This window comes from Erythrolamprus reginae, chromosome 2 (assembly GCF_031021105.1).
Source record: "Erythrolamprus reginae isolate rEryReg1 chromosome 2, rEryReg1.hap1, whole genome shotgun sequence".
Classification (NCBI taxonomy): domain Eukaryota; kingdom Metazoa; phylum Chordata; class Lepidosauria; order Squamata; family Dipsadidae; genus Erythrolamprus; species Erythrolamprus reginae.
In genome coordinates this window covers 154,494,521-154,521,195 of record NC_091951.1, presented here as the reverse complement: position 1 = coordinate 154,521,195, position 26,675 = coordinate 154,494,521, and the positions used below count along the sequence as shown (strand labels likewise).

General features: G+C 40.4%; 1 protein-coding gene across 5 annotated transcripts in view; it reads right to left on the bottom strand.

Annotated features, from left to right (window-relative positions):
• CACNA1G (calcium voltage-gated channel subunit alpha1 G) overlaps positions 1–26,675 on the bottom strand; it is a 393,060-nt gene that overhangs the window by 122,361 nt on the left and 244,024 nt on the right. For all 5 annotated transcript variants that reach the window (XM_070740004.1, XM_070740005.1, XM_070740007.1 and 2 more), the window contains exons 11-13: positions 23,413–23,598; positions 22,443–22,557; positions 21,304–21,459 (exon numbers count right to left, since the gene is read on the bottom strand). In XM_070740004.1, the coding sequence (XP_070596105.1) occupies positions 21,304–21,459; positions 22,443–22,557; positions 23,413–23,598 (457 nt within the window). The remainder of the gene's footprint in view (positions 1–21,303; positions 21,460–22,442; positions 22,558–23,412; positions 23,599–26,675) is intronic.

Here is a 26,675-nt window from a genome sequence, read left to right as displayed (position 1 = left end):
TGGGAGGGAAAAGGCTGAGCTACGGTCGCAGGAGTTGAACACACTTGCTGTAAAACCCGTCTCCCAAATGAAGCTTCAGCCGAAGCTACTGAGTCCAGTTTGTAATGGCGTATGAAGGTTGTAGGAGACGCCCACGTAGCCGCCCTGCAAATGTCCTCAAGGGATGCCTGAGTACTCCAAGCAGCCGACGTGGCTGCACTTCTGGTGGAATGCGCTGTCACCCCGGTCGGTGGTAATTGAGACCGAGCTTTGTATGCTTCCTCAATACAATCCCTTAGCCAGCGACTGATGGATTTTGATGATACCTCAAGTCCCATTGATCGTTGGCCAAAGGACACAAATAATCTTTCAGATTTCCTGAAATGTCCAGTCCGTCTGATGTAGATTTTCAAGGCCCTTCGAACATCTACCTTGTGCCACCTCAACTCTAGAGGATGCTGCCGTGTGTACAAAAGTCTGGCAGCACCAATTCTTGCGCCCTGTGGAACCCAGAATTAACCTTAGGAATAAATGATGGGTCTAACCTCAACACAACCCTGTCTGGGTGGAATACACACAAATCCGCCCGCGTAGACAGAGCCGACAGTTCTGATACTCGGCGTGCTGACGTGATTGCCACTAAAAAGGCTGTCTTCAGCGAGAGCAATCGTAATGGAATCGTCCTCATCGGCTCGAAAGGAGGCGCTGTAAGTGCCCTGAGTACCAGAGAAAGGTCCCATGTCGGGAATCTGTGTACTGGAGGTGCATGGGTGTTAATTGCGCCTTTAATAAAATCCCTAATCCAAGGATGTTGTGCTAGAGAGCGAGCGTGAGGCAATCGAATGGTGGTAGCCAGAGCAGCTAAGTGTCTTTTCAAGGTATTTGGGGCTAACCCTCTATCGACCCCGGACTGTAGGAATTGCAAGATGGAAACTATCGAAGCCTCCCCCGGAATAAGGTGGTGGTTCGAACAAAACTTACAAAAGGCCGCCCATGTGGCCTGGTAAATTCTCACCGTCGATGGGCGACGAGCTGCCTGCATGGTAGATATAACATCGTCTGGCAAAAGTTGATGTTTTAGACCTGCCCTTTCAAATGCCAGGCGGTCAGTTTGAACCACTGAGGGTTCGGATGACAAACTGACCCCTGAATTAACACTACTTCGTGATCCGGAATCCTCCACGGGGAAGACACCGACAGGGCTACTAGGTCTGCAAACCAAGGACGTCTCGGCCAATGGGGAGCTACCATTATCACCTCTGCCCCCTCCCGAATTATCTTGTCTAGTATTCTTTGAATGAGACACGTCGGGGGGAAGGCGTAAAGTAGACCATGGGGCCACGTTGACCATAGGGCATTGACCCCCTCCGCCCCTGGCACTGGGAACCGGGAGTAAAACCTCTCCAATTGGGTGTTCGCTGGGGTTGCGAAGAGGTCCACCAGAGGAGGACCAAATCGCAGCACTATCTGATTAAAGAGCGCCGGGTCCAGTCGCCACTCTGAAGGATCCAGAGTGGCCCTGCTCAGCCAGTCCGCCTGCACATTGCTGGTCCCCGCAATATGCTCCGCCGTTAACGAGGCCAGATGAGACTCGGCCCAATCGAAAAGATCCGTGGTTTGAACCATGAGACGGTGTGACCTCGTACCCCCTTGGTGGTTCAGGTGGGCCTTTGTGGCCACATTGTCCGTCAAAATCAGGACGTGTCTGTCCTGAACCCAGGGAGCGAAGGCCTGAAGAGCTAAGAAAACTGCTCTGAGTTCGAGAACGTTGATATTGACTAGGGTTAAGTCCTCCTGAGACCATAGGCCCTGAGCCATATGAGGACCCATGTGAGCTCCCCAGCCAGACAGGCTCGCGTCTGTCGTGATAATGACGCGCTCATGGCTGTGAAGAGGAGAACCTTGGAGCAACGCCGGGGACAACCACCATGCCAGCGACTGTTTGACTGATGCAGGAAGTCTCACTTTCCGGTGCGAGTGGCTCACCTTGTCTCTCTGGGCCGGAAGGAGGAACCATTGCAGGCCCCTGATGTGATGTCGAGCCCATGGAACAATCCCTATGGATGAGACAAGCGTCCCCAGCACCTTGGATAACGTTGCCAGCGGTACCTGTCGTTGTCGCCTTATACCGGTTACCAACCTCCGTATATTGAGCAACCTTTCTGGAGTCAAGGAAACAGTGTCTTTTGTGGTGTCTATGATGGACCCCAGATGTTGGATCCTTGTGGTAGGATGAAGATGACTCTTCTCCTCGTGTACCCATGCCATTCCAGAGCTTCTCGTGTGAGCACCAGATCTTGTTGCGCTTGGGCCATGGACTTGGACAGAACGATGATGTCGTCGTCCAAGTACGCCATGACCCGTATGGACTGGGACCTGAGATGTGCTGTCAGGATGTCCATCAGCTTCGTAAAGGTACGGGGTGCCGAAGACAGGCCGAACGGCATAGCACGGTACTGGTAGTGGACACCGTTGAGACAAAACCTGAGGAATCGATGATGAGCTGGCCAAACCGGAACATGCAGGTAAGCCTCTTTGAGATCGATAGAGGTGAGGAAATCGTTGTGCCGAACAGAGGCCAGGATCGATTGCAGGGAGTGCATGCGAAATCTGCGATACCGAATGAAGGTATTCAGGAATTTCAGGTTTAGGATCATCCTGAACCCCCCCGATGACTTTGGTACTAGGAACACAATGGAATAGAATCCCGTGCCCTTGGCATGCTCGGGCACCGTCTCTATCGCTTGTATGTTGAGAAGATGAGTTATCTCCAGTTGTAGATGACGTCTTTTCAGCGGGTCTTGTGTTAACGGACAAGTGACAAACTGGTTTGGTGGGGGCTGCAGGAACTCCAGGCGCAGTCCTCGGGATATCGTGGCTATTGCCCATTTGTCGGAGGAGGTATTCCTCCAGGAGGCACTGAAACGTTGGAGTTTGCCTCCTATGGGCTGTAGCGAAAGCAAGTCATTTTGTGTGCCTGAAGCCCCTCTGGTTCCCTCTGAAAGGACGCCGAGCCTGCTGGTACCCTCTGGGCCTATCTTGAAAGGCCGCGCGGTTTCCCCTAAAGGTGGGCTGGCTATACTGGTTCTGCGTGTATGTCCTCTTCTGACCAACAGATGAGGAGGGGTCCCACCGAAATGGCTGGCGGCGAGCGTAGGGATTGGTCCTACGGTCCTGGTGCCTGTATGCTCTAGGCAGTGTCTTCCGTTTGTCCTTATCCTCAACGAGGACAGGATCCAAAGCCTCCCCAAAGAGCTTTTCCCCTTGGTATGGAGAAGAGGCCAGGTTCCACTTGGACTTTAGGTCTGCTGGCCAGCTCCTCAACCACAGGAGGCGTCTGGAGGCCAGCGACGCTGCCATCCCTCTAGCAGAAAATTTAGCGGCGTGGAGAGTGGCATCCGCCGAAAATTCCGCAGCCGCCAATAATTTACTCAGGTCCTGACGTAAACGGCCTTCTTCTGGACCTAGGCGGGCCTGCACCTCCTGCAGCCACATTATCGAAGCTCGATTGAAAAATGAAGCTGCTGTTGCTGCTCGAAACGCCCAGCTCGCCATTTGGTGAGACTTCCGCAGTAAAATCTCCGCCTTCCTATCCTCCGGTTTCAAGCTATCGCCAGTTTCTGATGGCACCAAGGCCTTTGAAATCAAAGTCATTACCGGCTGGTCGATAGGTGGAAATTCCAGCATCTTCTCCATGTCCTCATCCAAGGTATAAAACCTACGCTCTATGACTGAAGGACCTTGAGCTGCTGCGGGCTGCTGCCAGGGGCGTTTGAGGCTTTGTCTAAAAATCTCCGAGGATGGCACATGATCAGTCTCGGGCTGGGGCTCCTTGAATAATACAGTAGACGGCTTAGGGTCCTCAGAGGCCTCAGTTGCCTTGGTGGGACCCGGTAAATCCGCCACCTGTTTGGCCTTATGTAGCAGAATCTTGAAAAGGGGGGCCTTAAAAAGCCCAGCCGTCACAGGTGGATCTGGAGTTGTCTCATCATCCAAAAAGTCATAATCTTTTTCGGTGTCCTCTAAGGGTGATGGCTCCTCCATCCAAGACCCCATACCCGAGGGGGGCGGTGCAGTCCACAGGTTCCTGGACTGTATTGGGCGGGAGTGCTGGACATTCTGTTGCACCCCCACTGCCATCCCTTGAGAGTAAGCATCAGAGATGAGTCCTTGTAAGGCCGGGGACATCTGTTGCCAGGTATCAGGTTGCACCCTGAGCCCAGCAGCCGTGGGCGTAAAGGTGGCTGATGGAGCACTCCTCAGAGAGTGACTAGCAGATCCTGGCCTCGCCTGCTGAAGTCCAGATGGAGGGACAACTTGAGGCATAAAGGGATTCTGTCTTTCTGGGGACCAATCTCTTACTGATAAATTCTCTGTAGGTCTCAACCCAGATTGGGAAACTGGTTGATCCCTGGCCTGTAAAGAGGGAGAGGTGGATCTTGGTGTCAGAAGGGCTGCCTCCAACCTCTGCTCCAATACTTTTATACGCCTCTCTGCCTCCTTGATTGAAGAGGAGGCCTGGGACTTAGATTTTTCCTTGGACTTCCCCTTGCCTTTATCCTGAGGCATTATATTGGGGGAAGATACTTTATCTAAATTCTTATCTTCCATGTTTACTCACACTGACAGTTGATACTTGTCAAACAAGGCCAGATGAGATCGTTAGTAACGAGGGTCACCGGTAACCTTATCACAGCAAAATGGCGTATAAGCACCTCAGAGCCCACGCATGCTCTCTCCTTTGTTGGTCGCGCCCACTGATTTTTCTCGCCGCCTTACAGCTGATAGGCGCTTTTGGCCCTGCGCCAAGCTCGCCCCTCGCTGCCTTCAATATCGGCGGCCATGGCGGCGGCGGCAGCGGCGGCTTTGTACCTTTCGCCGCCTCACAGCTGATAGGCGCTGGCCCTGCGCCAGGTTTGCCCACCAGCCTGCCCGAGAAACCGCTTCCTGGAATGTCGGGGGACGCGGCGGCGGCGGCGGCTTTTTCCTTTCGCCGCCTCACAGCTGACAGGCGCTGGCCCTGCGCCCAGCTTCTCTGTCAAGCGCCGACTTCAAGCTTCCCAGTGAGGGGGGCTGACCCCCTCACCTTCAGCTGACAGCCGGGTATGGCCACGGAGGCCAGTGACCCCAGACTGGGTTGCTCCTTGATAGGAATGGTACCCACTGAGGGAAGGGAAACCCGAGGAGAGGCACGGTGGGGGGTTATGCCCACGGAGGGCAGAGACCCCCAGAAGTTCCCTCTTCCTTCTCAGCATCTGTAAGAGAGAAAGGAGAGAAAAAAACACAAAGGTTAATGTTTAATTTTAATTACTACATTTTACTAAACATTACTTGTTACACAAGAAAAAACTCAACAGTCTCTACTCTTGGACTGAGTTTTTAAAACTGAGGTATTGGGGGCTGCTAAGGGGCGGTGACTACCTCATATTTAAATATTTAAATTAACTCAGTCTCTACCAATAGGATTGGTAAATTACCCCATGTTGGACTCTCCTTCCAGATGCAGTGGAGAATATACTGCATATACTTTTCAGATCGATTCCTATAAAATAGAGAAAGGAACAAGGCAGAGATGATCAACTATTTTTTTTTCAATCCACAGAACCACTGCAGTTTTATACAACACCCTAATTTTTATCTCTTGAAATTGGTTAATCAGAGATCTGGTTGAGAAGGATATAAATCTGAAGTGGGCATCTATTTTAGTAATATGATTCAGAGAAATGGGTACTCTGTGGCTGGGCCTATCCTTGATTTAATTCATCCAATCATTAGGATGAATTGAAGGGCTGTCCCTCAAAAATAATTTTTGGCTTCTGACAGGGAAATCAGAATCAACAGCCTGTAAATAATGGCCATTTACAGTATGGTCAAGGTACTTTTATCAAATGGTAATGCCATTCCTAAGACTTTTTTTCTTTTAGAGGGTTATCCTAGAATTTTTTAAACATTTAATGGTAATCATTTTTGTCTACTTCATTTCCTTTCTTCACCTTGTTTTTAAATCAAGCATTATTACCATTTTTGAGCCCATTTCTGGGGCAATTAAATGATAACAGGGATATTATTAAGACGTTGCGCTAAGCCAATTGTCATTTGGTTTTGGTTTAATGTATTTTGTGTATAAGCACTGTAGCTTATAAGCCATCGTTAATTACTATTATATTTGAACTCAGTTAACCTTGGTTTATTGAGGAAACTACAATTAAGCAATCATGGCTTAATGTAATGTAATAACCTATTATATGAACCAGAAGTAGAATAGCCCAGAAGTACTGAAGTCTGCCTTTTTAGCAATTCTGACTCAAGATAGCTTCATAAAGACAGTCAACAGAAGAAATAAATTGGTGGTAACACACACACACTTATGAAATCAGGAAAGAAAGGCAATTAATCCAGCAAAATACAATAAGATCCATGATGCTGTACTAAAAAGCTTTAGTTCACCATGGTGGCACTTGATGCTTGAGAAAAACTTGAAAAGTGGAATGGGTTTGGTTGGGAGGATAATGTTCAATAGCAGACTTTTGAAATTAATTGAAACTTTCGTCTAATTAGCATCCAGGTCACATCATCATGGAGCTGACCTTTATTTTTCCAGTTAAATGTGTGTTTGTGTATCTCCGAAGATAAACATATCTGCAAGGCATTTCTCTCCAATCAAGCTGTGGACTTTTAAAAGATTTATCTTGCATTTAACTATAGGGAATTCAGAAATAGGAAACCCTGCATTTTTCTATCCCCATTCAGCCCATGGAAAACATAAAACAGGGAAAATGGGCATGGCCAACATCCCAGCGCTACAGGTGTTTCCTACACTCCATTGGAAACCATGAATCCCAACCTGAGAGGCATCAATTGGTGGTTGGGGTGGGGGACTTGCAAACTCTCCAGGGAGCCAGCAACAGCCTTTTAGTCAGCAGCTGTGGAAGATGACTCTTTAGTTGAGATGATTGTGATCGGAATGATTGAATTGGAGAGGTCATGGGTTGCCTGGGTTATAATATCTAAGTGTTTGGGCGAGTGGGCGATTTAATGACAAAAGAAAAAATTTAAAATTCAAAAGGAGACAAAAGAGACTTTAAAATGGAGGGAGCAGCTATCTAGCAATTGGAAATACCATAGAGAAAATTAAAGGAAGAAGTTTAAAAGCCCAAATTTAAGGATGTCTTTATGATTGGACTTGGTGGAAGTTAAAGAGACTGAAAAAGAATAAAGAATTTGAAGAAAATATATTATAAGTGCTAAGCGGATTTAAAATACTTTTGAAACTTTTGTAAAAGAGTTGTATTTGGTATGTTGGGAAACTGACAATGGCATCTGCTGGTTAAAAGACAATATTGCAACAAATTGTGGAAAGTTGGAATTTGCTGACAGCTGGAGATTGACCTTATAAGAAAATAAAAGAAGCCTGAAAGGACTTGAAAGCAGTGTGTATTGTTTTGTTGTGTTTGATGTTGTTTTGATTTGGTGATAGAAGATAAGATAAGAGGATTTTGAATTGGAAATACAAAGAGATTATATGTACTTAAACTGCAAGTTAAAAAAAAAAAGTGAACTTTGTGAATTATGAACTTGACAAGATGGAGGTGTATATCTATGAAGAATTGATGTACATGTTACATCCATGAAGACATAAAAACTTACCTTTTGGAAATCAGAGGTGAAAAGAAAATAGAAATAAAGCTGGATCATAAAGAACATTTAACATTTGCAATGGTGGAAAAGGAGAATGAAGAAAAAGAAGAACAAAATGAAAAAGGGATGAAGAATAAAAAAAAATAATGATTACACTGGGATTTACAGCTATAACAAAAGAGTAAGAGGGGAATATTGATATCAGAAGAAACAATTAAAAATAAGGGGGGGGGGTATTAGGGAGAAGAGGTTAGGACGATTTGAGAGCAGACTTACACAAATAATAGACTTAAAAGGAAGGAAAGGAATTTGGGAAAAAGTTATTGGCATAACAATAAAAGAAAGAAAAAGAAAAAGTTAAGAGAAGAGGTTGGAAGGGGAAAAACTACAAGAAGTGGGATTTTCAAGAGACCAAAAGAAAATGGATGAAAAGGGCAAGATTAATAGAAAATAATTGTTAAAATTATTATTTTACATTTAATTGTGTCAACATTATTAGTTATGTATAAGTGTGTATAATTAATCAGCATAATTGTCTTGTTAAAGGGTTTTTCTTATGTAAATTAATCATTTTATACTAGATTGGTACATGATGGTTTGAATTAAATTATGATGATGAAAGGGAAAAAAGAATAAAGAAAAGAAGGGAAAAATTAAACTATAGATCAATTGTTGGAAGGTTATAAAATTTGAATAATTATTACTTTTCTCTATAAGATTTATTTTTATAAAAGATTTGTATAAGATTTATCACTGAAACTGTTGGAATATTGTAAGAGCTGTATAATTATTATTTTTAAAGGTCATTATACAAGATCATATACTTTATAAATTGGATTTTTTGTTGTAGAGAATTTGGATAATTAGGATTCCCCCCCTTCATTATTGTATATTGGGAAGTTAATAATGTTATTAACCAATGGATGGAAATATAATGAGATTAGAATTTGTTTAAATATGGGAAATGAATTAAAATAAAAATTGAACAATAAAGTGGCAAGGAAGATATGACATGGGAAAAAAGGTCAGAAATTTAGGACATTTAGAAGTGAGGGGGAGGGAGGGAAAAAGATGAGTAAAAATATAAATTAAGGTAAGAGAAGAGCATGGCCTAAAATTAAAAAGTACAAGAGATAATGAGAATATAGTGGTACCTCTACTTAAGAACTTAATTCGTTCCATGACCAGGTTCTTAAGTAGAAATGTTCTTAAGTAGAAACAATTTTTCCCATAGGAATCAATGTAAAAGCAAATAATGCATGCAAAACCATTAGAAAAGAAATAAAAGTTCGGAATTTGGGTGGGAGGAGGAGGAGGAGGAAGAAGAGGAGGAGGACAGTTGCTCCCGAAGGAAGGTGAGGTGAGGGAAATAAAAAAAATCCAAAACTTTAAGGATTAAAAAAAAAGAGGGACTCTGAGGCGGCAAGGAGGAGCAGACACCTCCCATACACCCGGTGCAAGGCTGCCTCCCATACACTGGCTGCCGCTGCTGCTACCTGCTGCCTATTCCTTCCTATGCTCAAGGGCTCCCCTCTCCTCTCGCTCGCTTTTCCTTCACTGTGGTGATTCCTTAGTTGCCCAGAGGGAAGGGAGTGTTTCTTTTCTCTGGGCGCTGGCAGAGGTTTATTCCCCATCCAAGCACCCAGAGAAAGGAAAACTGTGTGTGTGTGACTGTTAGCATATGGGTTTTTTTAAATATTTAAATATTTTAAATTTGTCTGATTGCTTATGATTTGTTTTTACATGTTGTGAGCCGCCCCGAGTCTTCGGAGAGGGGCGGCATACAAATCTAAGTAATAAATAAATAAATAAATAAAACGCTTCATTCACTCTGGACTGCCAAAGCCTCCTTAAGTGCCACCAAAAGGCTCCTCTGGCAGCCCAGATGGCCGGGATTAAAGGGGGAATAGCACAAAACTGGCGGGGCCTTCGTGCCGCTGTCAAATTTCCTGGGAAATTTTTCCGGGCTTCGGTTCTTAAGTAGAAAATGGTTCTTAAGTGGAAGCAAAAAAACCTTGAACACCCGGTTCTTATCTATCTATCTTATCTGTTTTTCAGGGTTAAAGTAAAACTATTTTAAGCAAATTTTGACTGCCTGACTTCATGGTAGGTGGGGTCATTTAAAAAAAATGCTTCTGAAGAATAGAGAACACTCAGTTAAAACTGAACTTGTGACTAGATTTCTAGCTTCCGAGTCTTCAGAGAGGGGCGGCATACAAATCTAATGAACTATATTTTCCCAATAAACATATTAGAATCATTTGCTTTTTTAATGTAAAAATGCTAAAAACAGTAATCCATTAACATCTGCAGCTCATGGATTAATTCATTAGTAATTTTGTTAGGTCTTACCCATATTTTTTCATAAAGCAGTATAAGAAGTACAGAATAAAAAAAAGATGAAATAATTTTCTCTTAGTGATTGTCCTAATGCATATTAATTTAAGTGTAGCATTTCAGTCTTTCATGATTAACCGATCCCTTATATCAAAATAATTGAGTCCAATGTAAGGGATGGTCTGTATTTATTTTGTGTTGCTCAAAAGTCATAATGGAAGTAATCTCTTGAGAATGATCCTCAGAATTCATAATGTGGTTGTGACATAGCTGTCCATTTTTCTTCATTGAGACAGTGCATTTGAGCTCATTTTCTCAATGATAAACGATTAACTTGAGCTAAATTGCAATCTTAATTAAATATTTATGCTGTAAACCACCCAAAGCCATTTGACACGAGATGGGCAGTAAATAAATTTCACAATAAAATAAATAAATAATATTTCCAAAATATTATCTCTGTTCCTATGCATAATGGGTAATGGATTGGCTTTAAGCTTGGAGAATTTAGAATGTCCACATGGAGGACTGTATCCTCTCAACAAAGGTTTCATGCAATCTGACTTAAAAAGGATTATGTGAATGTGAGAAAAATGCCTGTGCAGACCTGTGTCTTTGCAGTTTTATTAAACATGCAAATTAAATATATGTATTTTATATTACAAATCCCTGGGATAAACATATATCCATCCTAAGATAAAATAAAGGAAATAGTATAAGAGCAGACTAGATGGACCATGAGGTCTTTTTCTGCCGTCAATTTTCTATGTTTTTATGTTTCTATCATGTAAAATGATGCTGGGTCCATATCATAAAAAAACATCTTCACAAATGTTTGAAGAAAATACTAGTTAAAAACAAACTCAAAAAAGTGATAAGGATACTCATCAGTAAAATCATACTTTAAAATAAGAAGGGAGTCAATTAGACTGCAATTGGAAAAAATGGAATTTGGTATGATTTTTTTTCTTCATTTTTTAAAGTGTGTGTTCCAAACAAGGTTTTTTTAGTTATTAGGTGACAGTTTGTCTGATGTAATATTTACTACAAGTGCCAGTATATTTTATCCTCCCTCCCTTCAACATCAAACCCATTTTTTTACATCATCCTGCCATAGAACCCAACAACAACTTGAAAATGCTAAGCACACTAATTTACCACAGGCAAGTCTTACCCAACTAGGGTCCTGAAGAAATTATCTGTTTTTTCACTCCTAGTTTGCCTTTCTGAATGAAAAAGGCATTAGGTGAGCAAAAAGCATAGTTTGTTCAGGATGAGCATGAGATGTGCTAGGAGCTGACCAGTATGTAGGGAAGGCAGCCTATGGCTATAGCAGCTGCCCTGACTCTGGTGCTTTCCAGAAGTGTCCATCATGCTGGCCAGAGGACGGTATAGTTTCAATATCTCTTGAAAGCACCAGGTTGGAGAAATCTGAACAGTCCAAAAAGGAGGGGGGAGATCTAAACAGAAGCCCCCACTTTTAATATCAGAAGAAACTGAGGAAAATAGGAAAGGACAGATTTCTAAAAGAACAATGGCAAGGATAACGGGATTTGTGATGTGCTTGATTTCATAGATCTAAGGCAGGGGAGTAGATTTGCATGGTGTCAATATCTGACACATACACGAGTGTGTTGGCTTTTTCAATCATTTTAAAAAGACTGTAACAATATTATACCAACATTTTGTAAATCCTTTAAGAAGGACGTATATTCCTCTCTTTTTTCCCTGACCTCTCCTATGTACCCTTTTTTCTAACGTCCAGTCAAAAATAAATAAATAAATCCCCAAGATATCTCATTATGTATATTATATATGCTGTCAGTAGCTGCCTCAATTCTAGAATGGCCTTTTTTAAGGACTGAGTCTTCTCACATATGAACATCCACAAAGCATGCTTGATTTTAGGTCCCGTCTGTCATTGACACGTTCTCCTAGTGTCTCTGTCTCTCTCCCTTTTTCTCTCTCTTTTTTAAAAAAAGAGTCAGCATTGGCAGGCAAAAGGGTTAAATGACAATTTTGTAAGGCATGTCTATAAGGGAGATTATGGCGCGAAATTATATGCTTTATATTTTCTTTCATGGGTACGTGGGCAGGTTTCTTACTGACCTGAATGAACTTTGGGCCTCCATTCATATTCTTTTGTTGTTGGTAATGCAACTGATGCAGCTGAAACATTAATACTCATATCTCCAAAAATTGAAAACACAAACTATTTTTTTAATTAAAATCGGTGTACTGTATATTAATAGGTAGGTGTAAGCAACAATCAATTATCTTGGCTCAATCAAAACCAAAGTTACAGCAAGTAGCAATAATTTCTATCAATCTGGAGCTGAAGAGCAATAATCAGGGCACATTGCTAGCTTGTAAATTGGTAGGAAAGTTCAAGATCTTCCTCTTTTAGACATGCTGACAGGGGCCCTAAAGTTTATGAAAAGGGTTCTCTTAAAGAAGTAGGAGTCTAAAAGAGGTTTTCACTCATGGAGAGATATCCTCTTAATTTCCTCAAAGAAGGGACTTAAAATCAAGATCAACTTGACAATGAGAACAAATTCATAACCAAACATCTATCATAATGAGAACAGTGGCAATGATGTGACTGCTCACAACACAGAGACAGAGAGACAGGCAGAGAGAGAGAGAGAGATTGAGGGAGAGAAAACTATCAGACAAAGTTTGTGGTGTTCATGCCAGATCTTACGTACCACTGACGAGTCGACAGGCAGCTGAATACAGCTTAACTGCCTACTCGCTGCTTCCCGTTTGCTGATTTCCTGAAGTAAAAATGAGGAAGGAAGGTGAAGGGATGGAAGGAAAGTAGGAAGGAAGGTGGATTTTTCAAATTTTATAAATCTTAGCATCAAAATTGAGAGAGTGGATAAAAGGGTGACAAATATATTGGAGGAAAAGGAATAACAACAGGAATGGAAGAGAAGAGGAAGGTACCAATTGCAGTACATTTTGTACCACGGAGAAGCAATTGAACAGGTTATACTACCCTTGAGTTATCTGTTGTAGCCAAATCCAGCTCTGCATACCATTGATTCAAGCTTGAGAAGACATTTATGGAGACATAATCCAGATCTTTAAATTAATAGCTCTGTTCATATTTATGACTTGTATGTGATAATCTGTTAAAACAGTGAATCTTGAAAACTATCTGTTTGAAATCTGTTGTTTCTCTCTGCAACAACCAGAGGGGCAAAGTTGTAGTGTTTGAACAATATTTCTCCATAGCTTAGAGTTGGTTAAAAATTTGTCCAATCATATACCCTAGTTTCTCCCTACATATGAAGCTTAAGCTGCTGTTAGTTGTCTACGGTTTGCCTTGTGAAGGTAAAGATCCCTTAAGACAAGCTTAGAACCGGATAATTACCCAGATATAAATTTGGGTTAATGGTTTTTGGGATTTTTTTTGGTAACAGTACAGGAGTGGTTGCCCTTACTATCTTTGGGGACTTTTTAAAATTTCTAAATCTTGGCTACAAGCCTTGGATTTTCTGCTTATCTTATACTCAAGTACAAACCAAGTGCAGTTTTGCTTAGCTTCCGATCAAATAGTCAAGGTTAGCCAAATACTACCCTTTGCTAAAATTGCAGAAGTATAGACAGAGCAAAGTATTTCCACATGCTTTTTTTAATTAACAAGGGACATTAATCTTCAAGGATTTTTAATGAAAACATTGTAGTAATAATTCAAAATTACAAAAGACCATTTATATTGATACAATAGCAATATACCACTCTACAATGCTTTACAGCACTTTCTGGGTGGCTTATAAGAGTCAGTAAATTGCCCCCAATAATCTGGGTCCTCATTTTATCGACGTCGGAAGGATGGAAGGTTGAGCCCCATCAGGATCAAACCTTTGGCATTAGGCAGAGTTAGCCTCCAATATTGCATTCTAACCATTCTAATATAGGAGCACCACCATGGCTCCTATATTAAGACAAACTCTTGTTGATTAAAGATGATAAATGGGTTTTACTTTAAGAATACTCCAATTATATTTGGCAGAACCATTAGTAGAACTCCATTTTTATACAGTATATCATGATTTAGGAGTTTTAACAAATCAAATACATTTGCAGTTATTTAATAGTCATCCGTATGACAATTTCTTTTAAAAAATAAATGCTATAGCAGCCTTTTCCAACTTGATGCCCTTGAGATATGTGAGATTACAATTAGAGATAGAATTTCTAACCAGAATCTGATTGCAGAAGGAAAGAAAGTGTCTTTCAGTTCCTAGGAGAAGATAAATATATAAAAAACGCTATATATTTAATCATAATAAAAACATTTTCTGTTTCAGGACACTGAGAATGTCGGTCCCTTCTTTGATTTAAGGAATTGGATTAATTATTCTGGCTGTACTTCAAGTCTGCATTTCTTAGATGAAGACAAAAAGGATTTTGGAACATCAAAGTGAGTTCCATACTTGTTAAGTAAGCCATATTTTGCTCTACAAATGGACAGTTTCAATCATTTTTTTTACTTTATTACACAGACAATTATCTCTTTTCAGAGATGGCTGACTATGAATACGGCAGTGGGGTTCAATTCTAGTGTGCTGCTGCCCATTATTTATTTCTTTATATATTCAATTAATTTATCTCTTACCTTTACATACAGTCTTCGTGACGTCAAAGCTCCGCCCATGGAATTCCCTATTGGGATTCCCCACCTCCTTTCTAGCCTCCAGATCGGCCGAAAACGCCACCGCCGATCGCAAAAACGGTGCTCCGCAGAGTGGCGCCACCCGACTGTAACCTTCTCAGTGGTCTCCGGAACCCGAGCCCATACCTGAACTTCCAGGTTTGGCGGTCGGGAGAATGCCGAGAAGCCCTCCGGCTGTTTCAGAAGGTGACAGCTGGGCGGCGGCGCTTCTCGGCGGCCTCCGGAGCCTGAACCCGAACTTCCGAGTTCGGCATTCGGGAGAACGCCGAGAAGCCCCCCGGCTGTTTTAAAAGGTGACAGCTGGGCGGCGGTGCCCAGCGGAGCGCCATTTTTCAATTTTTCTTTCTTTTTGCATGGATTAATCGCTTTTACATTGTTTCCTATGGGAAACAATGTTTCATCTTACGAACTTTTCACCTTACGAACCTGCTTCCGGAACCAATTAGGTTCGTAAGATGAGGTGTTACTGTAATTAATTTGAGGATAAAAAAATATGAGTTCTAGGTTCAAAGAGATCCTAATACGCCTAACAGAAAGCCTAACAGGCTTTGTGGATGAAAAGTATTGAAAAAGAGCAGTCAGCTAAACTTCACAGTTAAGCAGCAAAAATAAGATTAGAATAATTTGGACAACCGTATCTCGGGTTACACAGTGAAATAAAAGCATCTTTCAAACAGCCCTTTTGATCATCCCATTCAATAAATGCACAAGTAAAGTAGGAACTTTTCAATTAATATTAATGTCCATACCAGGAATTTACAAATAACAACTTTAGAGCAACAACAACAACCAAAAGACAGAATAGCAATAGCACTTAGACTTATATACCGCTTCATGGTGCTTTTACAGCCCTCTCTAAGCGGCCTCTCTAAAATACCGCTGATATACTGTATTACTTTCCTGCTATATTTCTTTCTTACTCTGTTTATCTTACTGTTAATGACAAAATGGGAAATTGTTGTTAATGGAAGATTTTTAGTTGGCTACTAATTTGCAGAAAGGAAGAAATGAAGAGGTAGAAGTCGACCTAAAATATGATTGTATGAACTGTAAAATCCATTTCATATCTTCTTAAACTGGTGTGTGGAATGTGTTTGTGTGTCAGAAAAAGTAAAATGTCAGGACTACATTAAAGCCCAAGATAGGACCAGGGTCTTTCTAAAAAAAAAAAAAAATTGTTACTGAGTGTTGAGTGAAGGTCAAGCAAATCATTTTCCTGTTTCCATCTTTGACATCCTGTTGTTTTAGCTGGCTTTCCCCCATTTAATACTGCCCAGACAAATGTTTGGCTATAATGCCCAGAAATGCATAGCCAGAATGGTGCTGGCTGGAGACAAGGGGAGCTGAAATCTAACATAGTATGGAAAGTATCAGATTGGGGGTGTTGACACCTGCCATCATTCTTTACTAGTTGCTTTGTGCTACAAGAAAAAAAGCAACACGAAAGAGGAACAGGAGATAAACTAAGAATTCTCAAAGACAAGCTCAGACTCTGTATGGAACATGAAAAGATGGCCAATAAAAAAAATATGTTCCACAGATAATGATATAATGTAATCCCCCAGGAGAAAAGCTTTATCTCACTGATAGAAGGTTCTCTTGCTGGAATCCTATGTTTCTTTCTTAGATAAAGTCTCCAGGGCACAAATCTTAACAGCTGTCATTTTTTTATTATATAGTCTTTATCAAACTGAGCCCTCCCTTCCATAGCCTATTTTATGCAATATAAAAGAATAACATTCGGGGGGGGGGGGGTGTTTCTGGTTTTCTTCGCTGGTTTGATCCTTGATGCGCCACGTGCAGTGCTAAAAAAACAAGATGGCGCCGCCGAAAGAGCCAATTTGGGGGTGCAGCAGGCCTGGGTCACTGCAGGTTCCAGCGACCCAAGCTGCCAAAATTACTACCGGTTCCATAGTACTGGTCCAAACCTGGAGGAACCCACTTCTGAGAAGTTCCATTGAAAATAAAGCCCCACTGAGATGCTGCTAGCAATGTGCCATCTGCACACATAACGTGAAACATCAGTTAGAGCCAAGTTTTAAAGAGCTGTATATTGCAGACATGTACCCATGCATATTAAGAATAGGCCCAGTATTTTGTATACATGTCTGCTGCTTAGCAGCAGAAAGGCCCAGTACATTCTTATACTAAAATTAACAAAAGTGTTTTCAGAGTAAAGAAAAGACGCTTGAGGGCACAAAGATAAAACTGTCACCAGCATTGAAATGAGATTGTAGAGGAGAAGTGGATAGGAAGGGATTTGGAAAATAAAGTTTTCATTGACTTTTAAAAGATTACTGTGGTAGAGAAAAGATTTTTTCCTCTTTGGAAAGGCCATTATTACTATTTTTTTTGCAGTGTGTAGTATATGGAATATATGGAGCTATGAAGTAATGTGTATCTGGTCTTAGGATTGAGAAGGAATGAGCAAATAATTAAAAAATGGAGGAGCTGGTGGGTGATGTTTCAGAAAAGATATACTCAGCCAGGAGAAAGAGGATGACATGAAGAAGAAGCTTGCCCCACTTTGATTTTCTTTGATGGTACAGAGAAATCCTGACAAGATTTCAAAATTCTGTTATTCTATGATACAGCTGAATATTTTTTTGGAATTCCTACCATGCCATTTCTGGTCTATTTGAAGATCTGACAAACCTAGCCTCCAAATTTGATTTCAATCCTTTTTCAAAGATTGACATGCAACACTAATCAAAATAACAACCAACAAACTACTCTACTAGTAGCTTACTCTACTCCACTCTCAAACAAGCAATTTGGTTTTAGGAAAAATTATCCTGTAATCTGCAACTCTTACACTGCAAAAATATATGGACCACTCAACTTGATCGGGGCAAAACAATAGACACAATTTACATATACATTTGTAAAGTATTTGATTCAGTAGTACACAGCAAACTACTTCTGAAACTAAAATCCTATGGCATGTCTGGATCACTACATGATTGGATAACCGTGTTCCTGTCTAACAGACAGGAACAGACATAAAATAGGAAGAGCCATATCAAATCCTGCTCCTGTGAACAGTGGCGTGTCTCTCAAGGCAGTGTTCTAGGACCAACTCTTCATATCTACATAAACAATCTTTGTGATCATATTATAAGCAATTGTGTTCTCTTTGCTGATGATGTTAAACTATTTAATACCACCAAAAATGCTGCTACCCTTAAAAATGACTTTGACCATGTAGCAGAATGATCAAACAACTGGCAACTTCAAATCTCAACCAACAAATGCTCTATCTTACACATTGGCAAAAAGAATCAAAATACAAACTTGGAGGAAACAAACTTATAGATGACCCTCACTCTATCAAAGACCTTGGAGTACTCATATGGAGTACTCCAATGACCTAAGTGCTAGAGCCCACTGTAACAACATTGCCAAAAAAGCACTAAGAGTTGTAAATCTAATCTTACATATTTTCTTATCTGGCAATATTATACTGCTAACCAGAGCTTACAAAATATTTGTTAGATCAGTTCTGGAATACAGCTAACTTGTCTGGAACATGCATTGCATATCAGACATTAATACAATTGACAGAGTCCAGAAATACTTCACAAGATGAGCCTTCACTTCTCCACTAGCAACAAAATACCTTACACCACCAGACTTGAAATACTGGGATTAGACAATTTACAACTACGTCGCCTCCAATCTGATCTAAATGTAGTTCATAAAATCATATACCAAAATGCCCTGTTAATGACTACTTCACCTTCAACCACAGTAATATATGAGCATGTAATAGATTCAAAGCAAATGTAAATGGCTTCAAACTCGACTGCAGAAAATTTGACTTCCGCAATAGAGTGATCAATGCCTGGAATGCACTACCTGACTCTGCATTCAAGAACTTTAACCTCAGACTGTCTACAGTCGACCTCTCCCCCTTTCTAAGAGGTCTTTAAGGGGCGTACATAAGCACACCACTGTGCCTACCGTCCCTGTCCTACTGTCCTAGTGTCCTCTTTTATCGTTACTTTTTGCTGTTTGACAAATAAATAAATAAACCAAAAATAAATAAACAATCGATCCTAAATTTGTTTTAGGGGACATTTTAGCTCATCAAATAGCTGTGCCAATTCACATAAGGGGACATTCTGCCAACATTAACTTTCTGGTTTAGACATGGGGAATCATATTACTGTCCAATCATTCAGAGCAAAATAATCATTGGCAACAAGAAAACTAGGAAGGTTAGATAGATATTTTATTTATTGTGTTATTTAAATTAGGTATGCTACAATTCACCCCACTAATCATCTGATAATAGCCAAAAGGCAGCTGCTATACCTGGTCCTTTAAAAGAAACCTACGACTAACAGAAGATAATAAATGTAGCGAAGGGTTAAATTATGAAGTTCTAGAGTCAGATTTCAATTTAAGGATTGAACTGTCAGCACCTTAGACTAAGTTGAATCCCCAAATGCTTAGGAATTCCTGGAAGCTTGGCACTCAAATGAATCAGTCATCAACAGTCACATAGAGATAAATAACATTTACAAACCATTCCTAAGAGATAACAAAAAAGCTAAAAAAGAAACATTAAACCAGAATACCTCCTCAGCAGCTATCAACATCCAGATAAAGCAGGAACTAACACTAGGAGCAACACCAGACAAACCATCAAGCAGTAAACAATACCCTAATCAAGGAATTACCAACTAAGACAAGCAATCAAGCAGTAAACAGCAACCTAATCAAAGAACTACCAAGGAAAAAAAACATTACTTCCAACCAACAGACATGGCAGACTATATAAACAGAGAGCAAAACCCACTCTCTTCTAGCACTAGCCAGTTAATGACATGTCAGCAAGCTATCAAGCAAGCTCAGACAACACCAAGGACTCCACAAACCTCCGACGGCTCAGTGGGGTTGGCACAGTATCCCTTCCTTCTGATAATATCTTAAAGGAAAAAAAAATTGCTAGGACTTGAAGGCCCAAGCAGAGAGCCTAGTACAGTGATGGCGAACCTATGGCATAAGTGCCATGCGGAGTCATATTGGCTGGCACACAAGCCATTGCTCTAGCTCAGTTCCAACACGCATGTGCGTGCTAGCCAGCTGATTTTTGGCTGGCACAAATGTTCTGGGAGGGCATTTTTGGCTTCCAGAGAGCCTCTGGGGGGATGGGGAGGGCGTTTTTACCTTCCCCCAATTCCAGGGAAACCTTTGGAGTCTGGGGAGGGTGAAACATGAGCCTCTTGAATTAGAAGTTGGAAACGGGCAATTTCTGGCCTCCAAAGGGACTCCGGGGGGCAGGGGAAGCTGTTTTCACCATCCCCAGGCATTGAATTATGGGTGTAGGCACTCATGCATGCGTGATAGTGTGCATGCACACTCTTTCGGTACCCGAGGGAAAAAAGGTTTGCCATCACTGGGCTAAACCAATTACAGCAAATAAAATAGGATTAAGCATTCAGAGAACTCATGGTTACTTTTTTCCTAAGAGGCTTCCATAAATTTTCTTCCTATATCGGGTTAGGATGCAAATAAATAAAAACTCTGGAGGTTTTCTAAAATGAATAGGATAAAAAAAGAAGCAGGCAACAAACTCATACTATCAACATCACTTTGATTTAGAAGCCCATGTCTAGATGCTACTGAATAATAGTATAAGGCAGACTAGATGGACCATGAGGTCTTTTTCTGCCGTCAATCTTCTATGTTTCTATGTTAATCCCAGCCATGCTATAGTACCTATGCCTGCCCTAGGGGCTGTGTTGAAAACTGCCACCTTGAGATCCGCAAAAGTGTTATGACATTTTATTGCTTGAAGGGTTTGGCTTATTCACTACCTCTCAAAGTATGCAGAAAGAGCAGAACAGAGTTGCAAGGGACTTTGAAGGTCATCTAGTCTGGCTGGGGAATTCTGGGAATTGAAGTCCAAATATCTTCAAGTTGCCAAGGTTGGGAAACACTGATCTAGTCCAACCACCCTGCTTGAGCAGGAGACCCCATTCCATTTCAGATTGACTGTCAAGTCTATTCTTGAAAGCCTTCAGTGGTGAGGTACCCAAAACCTCTGAAGTCAAACCATTCCAGTGGTTGATTGTTCCTAGCCTTTGCAAGATGCAGATACACTAGCTTGCCAGTAAAATTACAGAGGCCATATTTATTGATCTTATTTATCTACAATATTTCTAGGCTACCTTGACAAGTAGAAACCATCCCAAGTTCAGTTCAAATGTTGTCCTCCCCCCCCCCCCCCGCTGCCTGGCAATGGTGGCAAAGGTGGACTCTAGTTAATGAAGGATGTAGCTTCAATCCAAAAGGGGCAAGCAAAAATAGAATAAATAAAAGACGCCAACGTGTTGCTTTTATGGAAGCAGGAAAAAGTCTACAAAGACATAGCAGCAAATGGGACAATGGGCTCACTCATCTCATGCATATTTATCAGGCAGTTTTGAATTTGGTTCTTAAATGCAACAAAGCTTGGTTCAAAGGCAATGTGTTTTCATGATCATGTGCTCTTTCACAACACTTGAAGCTGGGTCTTTGATACCAACCAAAGGGTCTGTCTTTTTCACGAAGCAATTGTTTCTTTTGGAAATTCTAATCATTTTACAAACAGAGGTTCTGAACCCTCCACACTCTCTTATTCAAAGAGAAATCAAAGAAGCCCTTCAAGGCTTTACCTCCGTCTGAAAGCCTTCCACCAAGATAGCAACCAACAAATTAAAGAGAACGTAATTTCCAAATGTCATAAGGGCTATGAAGTAGAGAGCGGCCCAGGAAGAGGTAGAAGCCATGCCGTTGTAGAGGACTTTATTCCAGTCTTCCTGGGTCAGAATCTGAAATGAAAACAGGAATTGTTTCATTCGTGACAATCTTAAAGTGCATTCACCTTCCTACCAACTTATGATCCTAGATAAAACTGTTGCATTTTTAAATGCTAAACATCGTGCATACATGTAATTTTGGAAAATGGAAATATAATAAGGCACTTAGAACTTGTTACACTTTCTTTGCCTCTTGAGGTGTCTCAGCAGTATGACTCAATATCAGAACTGTGGCACAGATGACCTTATCCTTGTGGACTGTAATGAATTTTTTAGTGGCTAAGGAACTTCACAGCTGACTGAGTAATGCATAATACTCACTGCTTCTGGCCAGATGTGGCAGATTCTCCCTAACGTTCTTCTAACTGGTGGCTGCCTCAGTTTTTCAAGTCTAGCTGGCATCACCAGAAACAGTAAATAGAAAGAAACAACTTGAAAACGCCTGGATTAAGTGTTTCTCTGTGTGTTTCTAACTGTATATATCAATGTTTCCATATTTTAATTAAATAACCAGCTTCCCCCAACATTCCTGACTATAACAATTTGTTCAAAAGGAGTAATCAGATCTCAGTCTTTTACAATTCAGAGAATTTTGTTAAGGAAGCTCAATAGTCTGGGTTAGAATTAACAGATACTTTACCTTGTGTTGCTAAATGCCCTTTTCTTTAAATAGCATTTTTTATTTAAGAATATTGGCACTATATAAAACAAACATAAAATCAACATACATCCTTATTTCTACAGAGGGAATGTATTTGGTTGCACAAACATAACGAGAAGGTCAATTTATACTAAGACTTTATGCATTATTTACTAGCTTAATTACTAGAATCTGTTATTCGGTTTTCATTACACCCATGTTATTGACATGGGTCTGTGAAGAAGCAATTGATGTTCATTATATTGCTTTCAAAAACTCCATCTGTAAAACAATTTACAATGACAGGCATTTAAAGATAAAGATAAAGAATTATGGACCATAACTGATATATTACCTGGAAAACAGTAACAATGGCCCAGAGCAAGGAATCAAAATTCTTTCTGTCAGGGAGAGTGTCTCCATCTCTCTCTGAGGCAAACTTACACCCAAAGAGATGCATCCCGAGGATACTGAATAAAAAGGAGAAATGGGTTAAAAGAGAGATTAAAGAGTTTGATTTTGGAACTAAAGAAAATGAAGGTCAGTTTTAATAAGTTAGAAAACAACTTTGATATGGCAAATATATGCAATTTGTATTATTGCTTATATAAAATACGAAAACACACATGATATGGGAACATGAATCCAAACCAGTGGGTTTTAAAGTTTCTACATTACAAAGACATCCAAAAGAAACAAATTCTTTTGGATATGAATGCTTCTAAAATTGCTTATCTCTTTTTCAAATTCTGGCCACTTCTAACAGAGCTACAGAGATGGGGGAAAAAAAGAATAGCCACAGATTTGCATTTACAGAGCTGTAGCAGAAATTACTTCCCCTGTTAAATTTGGATAATTTCACGTTAAAACAGAAGTTGCAATATAACAAACCTAGAATCAAAAATGATTATATCATGAACTCCTATCTAAAATGTGCTAGTTGCCTTACAGGAAAAGGTTTTCAGTAATAAACAAGAAACCAAATAAATCCAAAGCAAAAATATAATGAAACAATAATCAATTAAAATATTGTAAAAGGAAATCACTAAGAAGTTCAACAAAACAATCTAAGCAATACAGGAAAATTAAAAGGTTGAATACTTTTAATTTTATTTTTTTATAAATATCTTTGTCAGGCATCTAAATAAAATAGAAGTTGGCAGGCTATTTTAAAGAAGGCATTCCTCCATAATTGGACAACATCGTTTAAAATGTCTACTGTCTCCTGCTAAAATGCAGCATGTGAAAGCACTCAGAGCAGGACCTTTGATAATAGTCTTAATGCTCAGGTAGGAGGGTGGTTTTTTTTGTTATTATAAACTCACCTGAAGATAAAGATGAAGAGCATCAGTAACATACAGAAGGTGGCAACATTGTCCATTGTTTTCATGAGGACCACCAATTGGCGTTGAAGAGCGGGCATAAACCGGACCAGTTTTAGGACTCGCATTAGACGGAAGGTTCTTAAAACAGACAAGCCTCCACCTTGCTGTCCAACAATCTCCCACACACTAAGAAAAGAAAAAAGAATATATATTTAATATTACTATAATAAATTAGCTTTTGAGAAGAGTCCTTGACTTACAACGGTTCCTTTAATGACCATTCAAAGTTATGATGACACTGAAAAAAAGAGACGTATGAACATTTTTCACACTTAAAATCTTTGCAGCATCCCCATGATCATCTGATCAAAATTCCGAGACTTGGCACCTGGTTCATACTTATGGCCATTGCTATGAACCAAAGTCATATGATCCCCTTTTCCAAACTTCTGACAAGTAAAGTCAATGGGGATTCACTTAAGAACCGTGTTACCAACTTATCAACTGCAGCGATTCACTTAACAACTGTGGCAAGAAAGGTCATAAAATGGGGCAAAAATCACTTGAGAATTGTCTCACTTAACAACATAAATGTTGGGCTCAATTGGGGTCATGTCGAAGATCACCTGTATTATTATTGCAAGTCTGGACGTTTGTCCATAGGATTCATCGGATTCAGAATTTTACCTCTGAATTTAAATATCTCTTTGGAGGGCGAAATGTAGCCTAGCAATTCCCCTCTCTGAGCATCTGAAGACAATTCTTTATTACGTATGAATTCTGACATTGAAGAAAGACACAAAAGAATAAAGCTGACAGTATTATCGAAGGGCTGCAGATCTACCAGTTAAGAAATCAGATTGGTTTTCTGCTTGTCTCCCAAATCAATAATTAGTTGGATAGTGTTCATTAATGTTCTTCCATTGGTTTCAATCGTAAAGATTTTTTTTAAAAAAATATATAAATTAATAATAATAATAATAATAATAATAATAATAATTAATAATAATAATAATAATTTATTAGATTTGTATGCCGCCCCACTCCGAAGACTTAGCTGCCTAAGGGAAACAGAGCCCAGAAAGATGCTGCATATCAAGGGTGTCAAATTCACGTCTTCACAGGGGTGTCATGTGATGTATTGGGACTGGGTGTGGCCAGCACATGTTTGACAGCCCTGTTGTATATGGTCATTCACTCACTGAAAGAGATTTTTCTCCTCATATTTCTTTAACTGAGAATATTCTGATGAAGAGTTGAAAATTTTTGAGAGAAAGATCTCTGTCTAACCATTGCTGAGGAACTTCCAAAGGAAGTTTCCATAATAACACTGCCAGTCAAGAATTGCATACATTTCAACGTTTTGAATGATTTTAGGATTTCTTAAAAAAACCCCACAACAACCAGGGAAAGGCATTCATAGTTGTTGCTATTTTTTAATTCCTGCATGCACTCAAATATATTTTGTTATGTGCCCTAAAAATGCACCGAAGTAGAACAGCAGACACAGAGGTGCTCTGAGGATAAATGTTGCATGGGGAACATTGTTAATGGATTTCTTCGATTAGAATTCTGCAAATGGAAACTACATATAATTTTCTCTGCATTTTCTTCAGGGAATTCATGTTAATGAGGTAGCCATATGTCCTGATTTACAGAGTACAGTACAGTTCTTTATTGCAGCAGTCCTTACTTGGAGAATCAAATGTGCTTTTAAAATAAAAAACTGTAACAAGGCAATAGTCTTAGAGTAGGGGTCCCCAGTCCCCAAGCCATGGACTGGGACTCGTCGGTGGCCTATCAGGAATCAAGTCACATAATTGGAGTTGAGCAGCGGGTAAGTGAAACTGGGCATGTGCAGCATTTAGTTTGCACGTTCCTCCTCTTCCGCTTCAGTCTGTGGAAAAATTGTCTTTCAGAAACCCAATCCTTAATATCAAAAAATTGGGGGGTCTATTGTCTTACAGTATTAACAATAGCTAGCATTGGGGCAACACCTTGAGCAGACCTACAAAGAGCCATGGTGGCATAGGGGCTAGAATACAGTACTGTAGTCCAACTCACTATTCACTTCAGGAGTTCGATTCTGAGTGGCTCCAGGGTTAGTTAGTTAGTTAGTTAGTTAGTTAGTTAGTTAGTTAGTTAGTTAGTTAGTTAGTTAGTTGTTTGTTTGTATATGTATGTATGTATGTATGTATGTATGTATGTATGTATGTATGTATGTATTTGATTTGATTTGATTTGTATGCCGCCCCTCTCCGTAGACTCAGGGCGGCTCACAGCATAGAATAAAACAATTCATAACAAATCTAATAAATTTAAAAAACATTAAAAAAAACCCATCATCAAACCAGACGTACACACAGACATACCATACATAAATTGTATAGGCCCAGGGGAGGGCGGGAATGCCTCAATTCCCCCATGCCTGCCGGCAGAGGTGAGTTTTAAGGAGTTTACAGAAGGCAAGGAGGGTGAGGGCAGTTCTAATCTCCGAGGGGAGCTGGCTCCAGAGAGTCGGGGCCGCCACAGAGAAGGCTCTTCCCCTGGGACCTGCCAGATGACTGCTATTGCTAGTCTTCATTTTGGAGAACCATATTTTTTCTATTTTAGGTACAATCATTGTTCAATGCTGAATGGTTTCTCTTACACTGGCAGATACAAATCTTTCATTCTTTTGTAAAATGATGTGCAAGTGATCAACTAGATATAAAAAGTAAACAAGTATTGTTGCCAGGCCTATTATTTATAGTTATTGTTATCTGCAAAGAAAACAATAGTGGTGGGTGGATTACACTGAATAGCCCCTCTGTACTAGAGCAGTGGCCTCCAACATTTTGGGCTGCAGGGACCAGTTCCATGGAGAGGGGTTTTTCCATAGACCAGAAGGGGCATGGTTTTACATGCTACCTGCATCCTGCAGATGGGGCTTCACTTGTCTGTGCAGATCAGTTTTTGGCATGCCGTGGACCGATGCTGGGGGTTAAGGACCCCTGTATATTATAACGCCTCCTCAAAACAAGATGCCAATTAATGTGATTGTAAGTAAATATAATCATACCTTTATCTTGACTGGACATTCTTCAAATGAATTATAACTCTTAGAATTGTCAGCAGTTCCAGCGAACGTACCATATACAACATTTAAGTAAAAACCTCCACAAGTGAATATATTAAAAAATATCCAACCCATTAAAAAAAAAATCCCCACAGTTTTATTGCACAATCCAGTTGGAAGAAATCAGTTTAAAATAAGGCAGCAT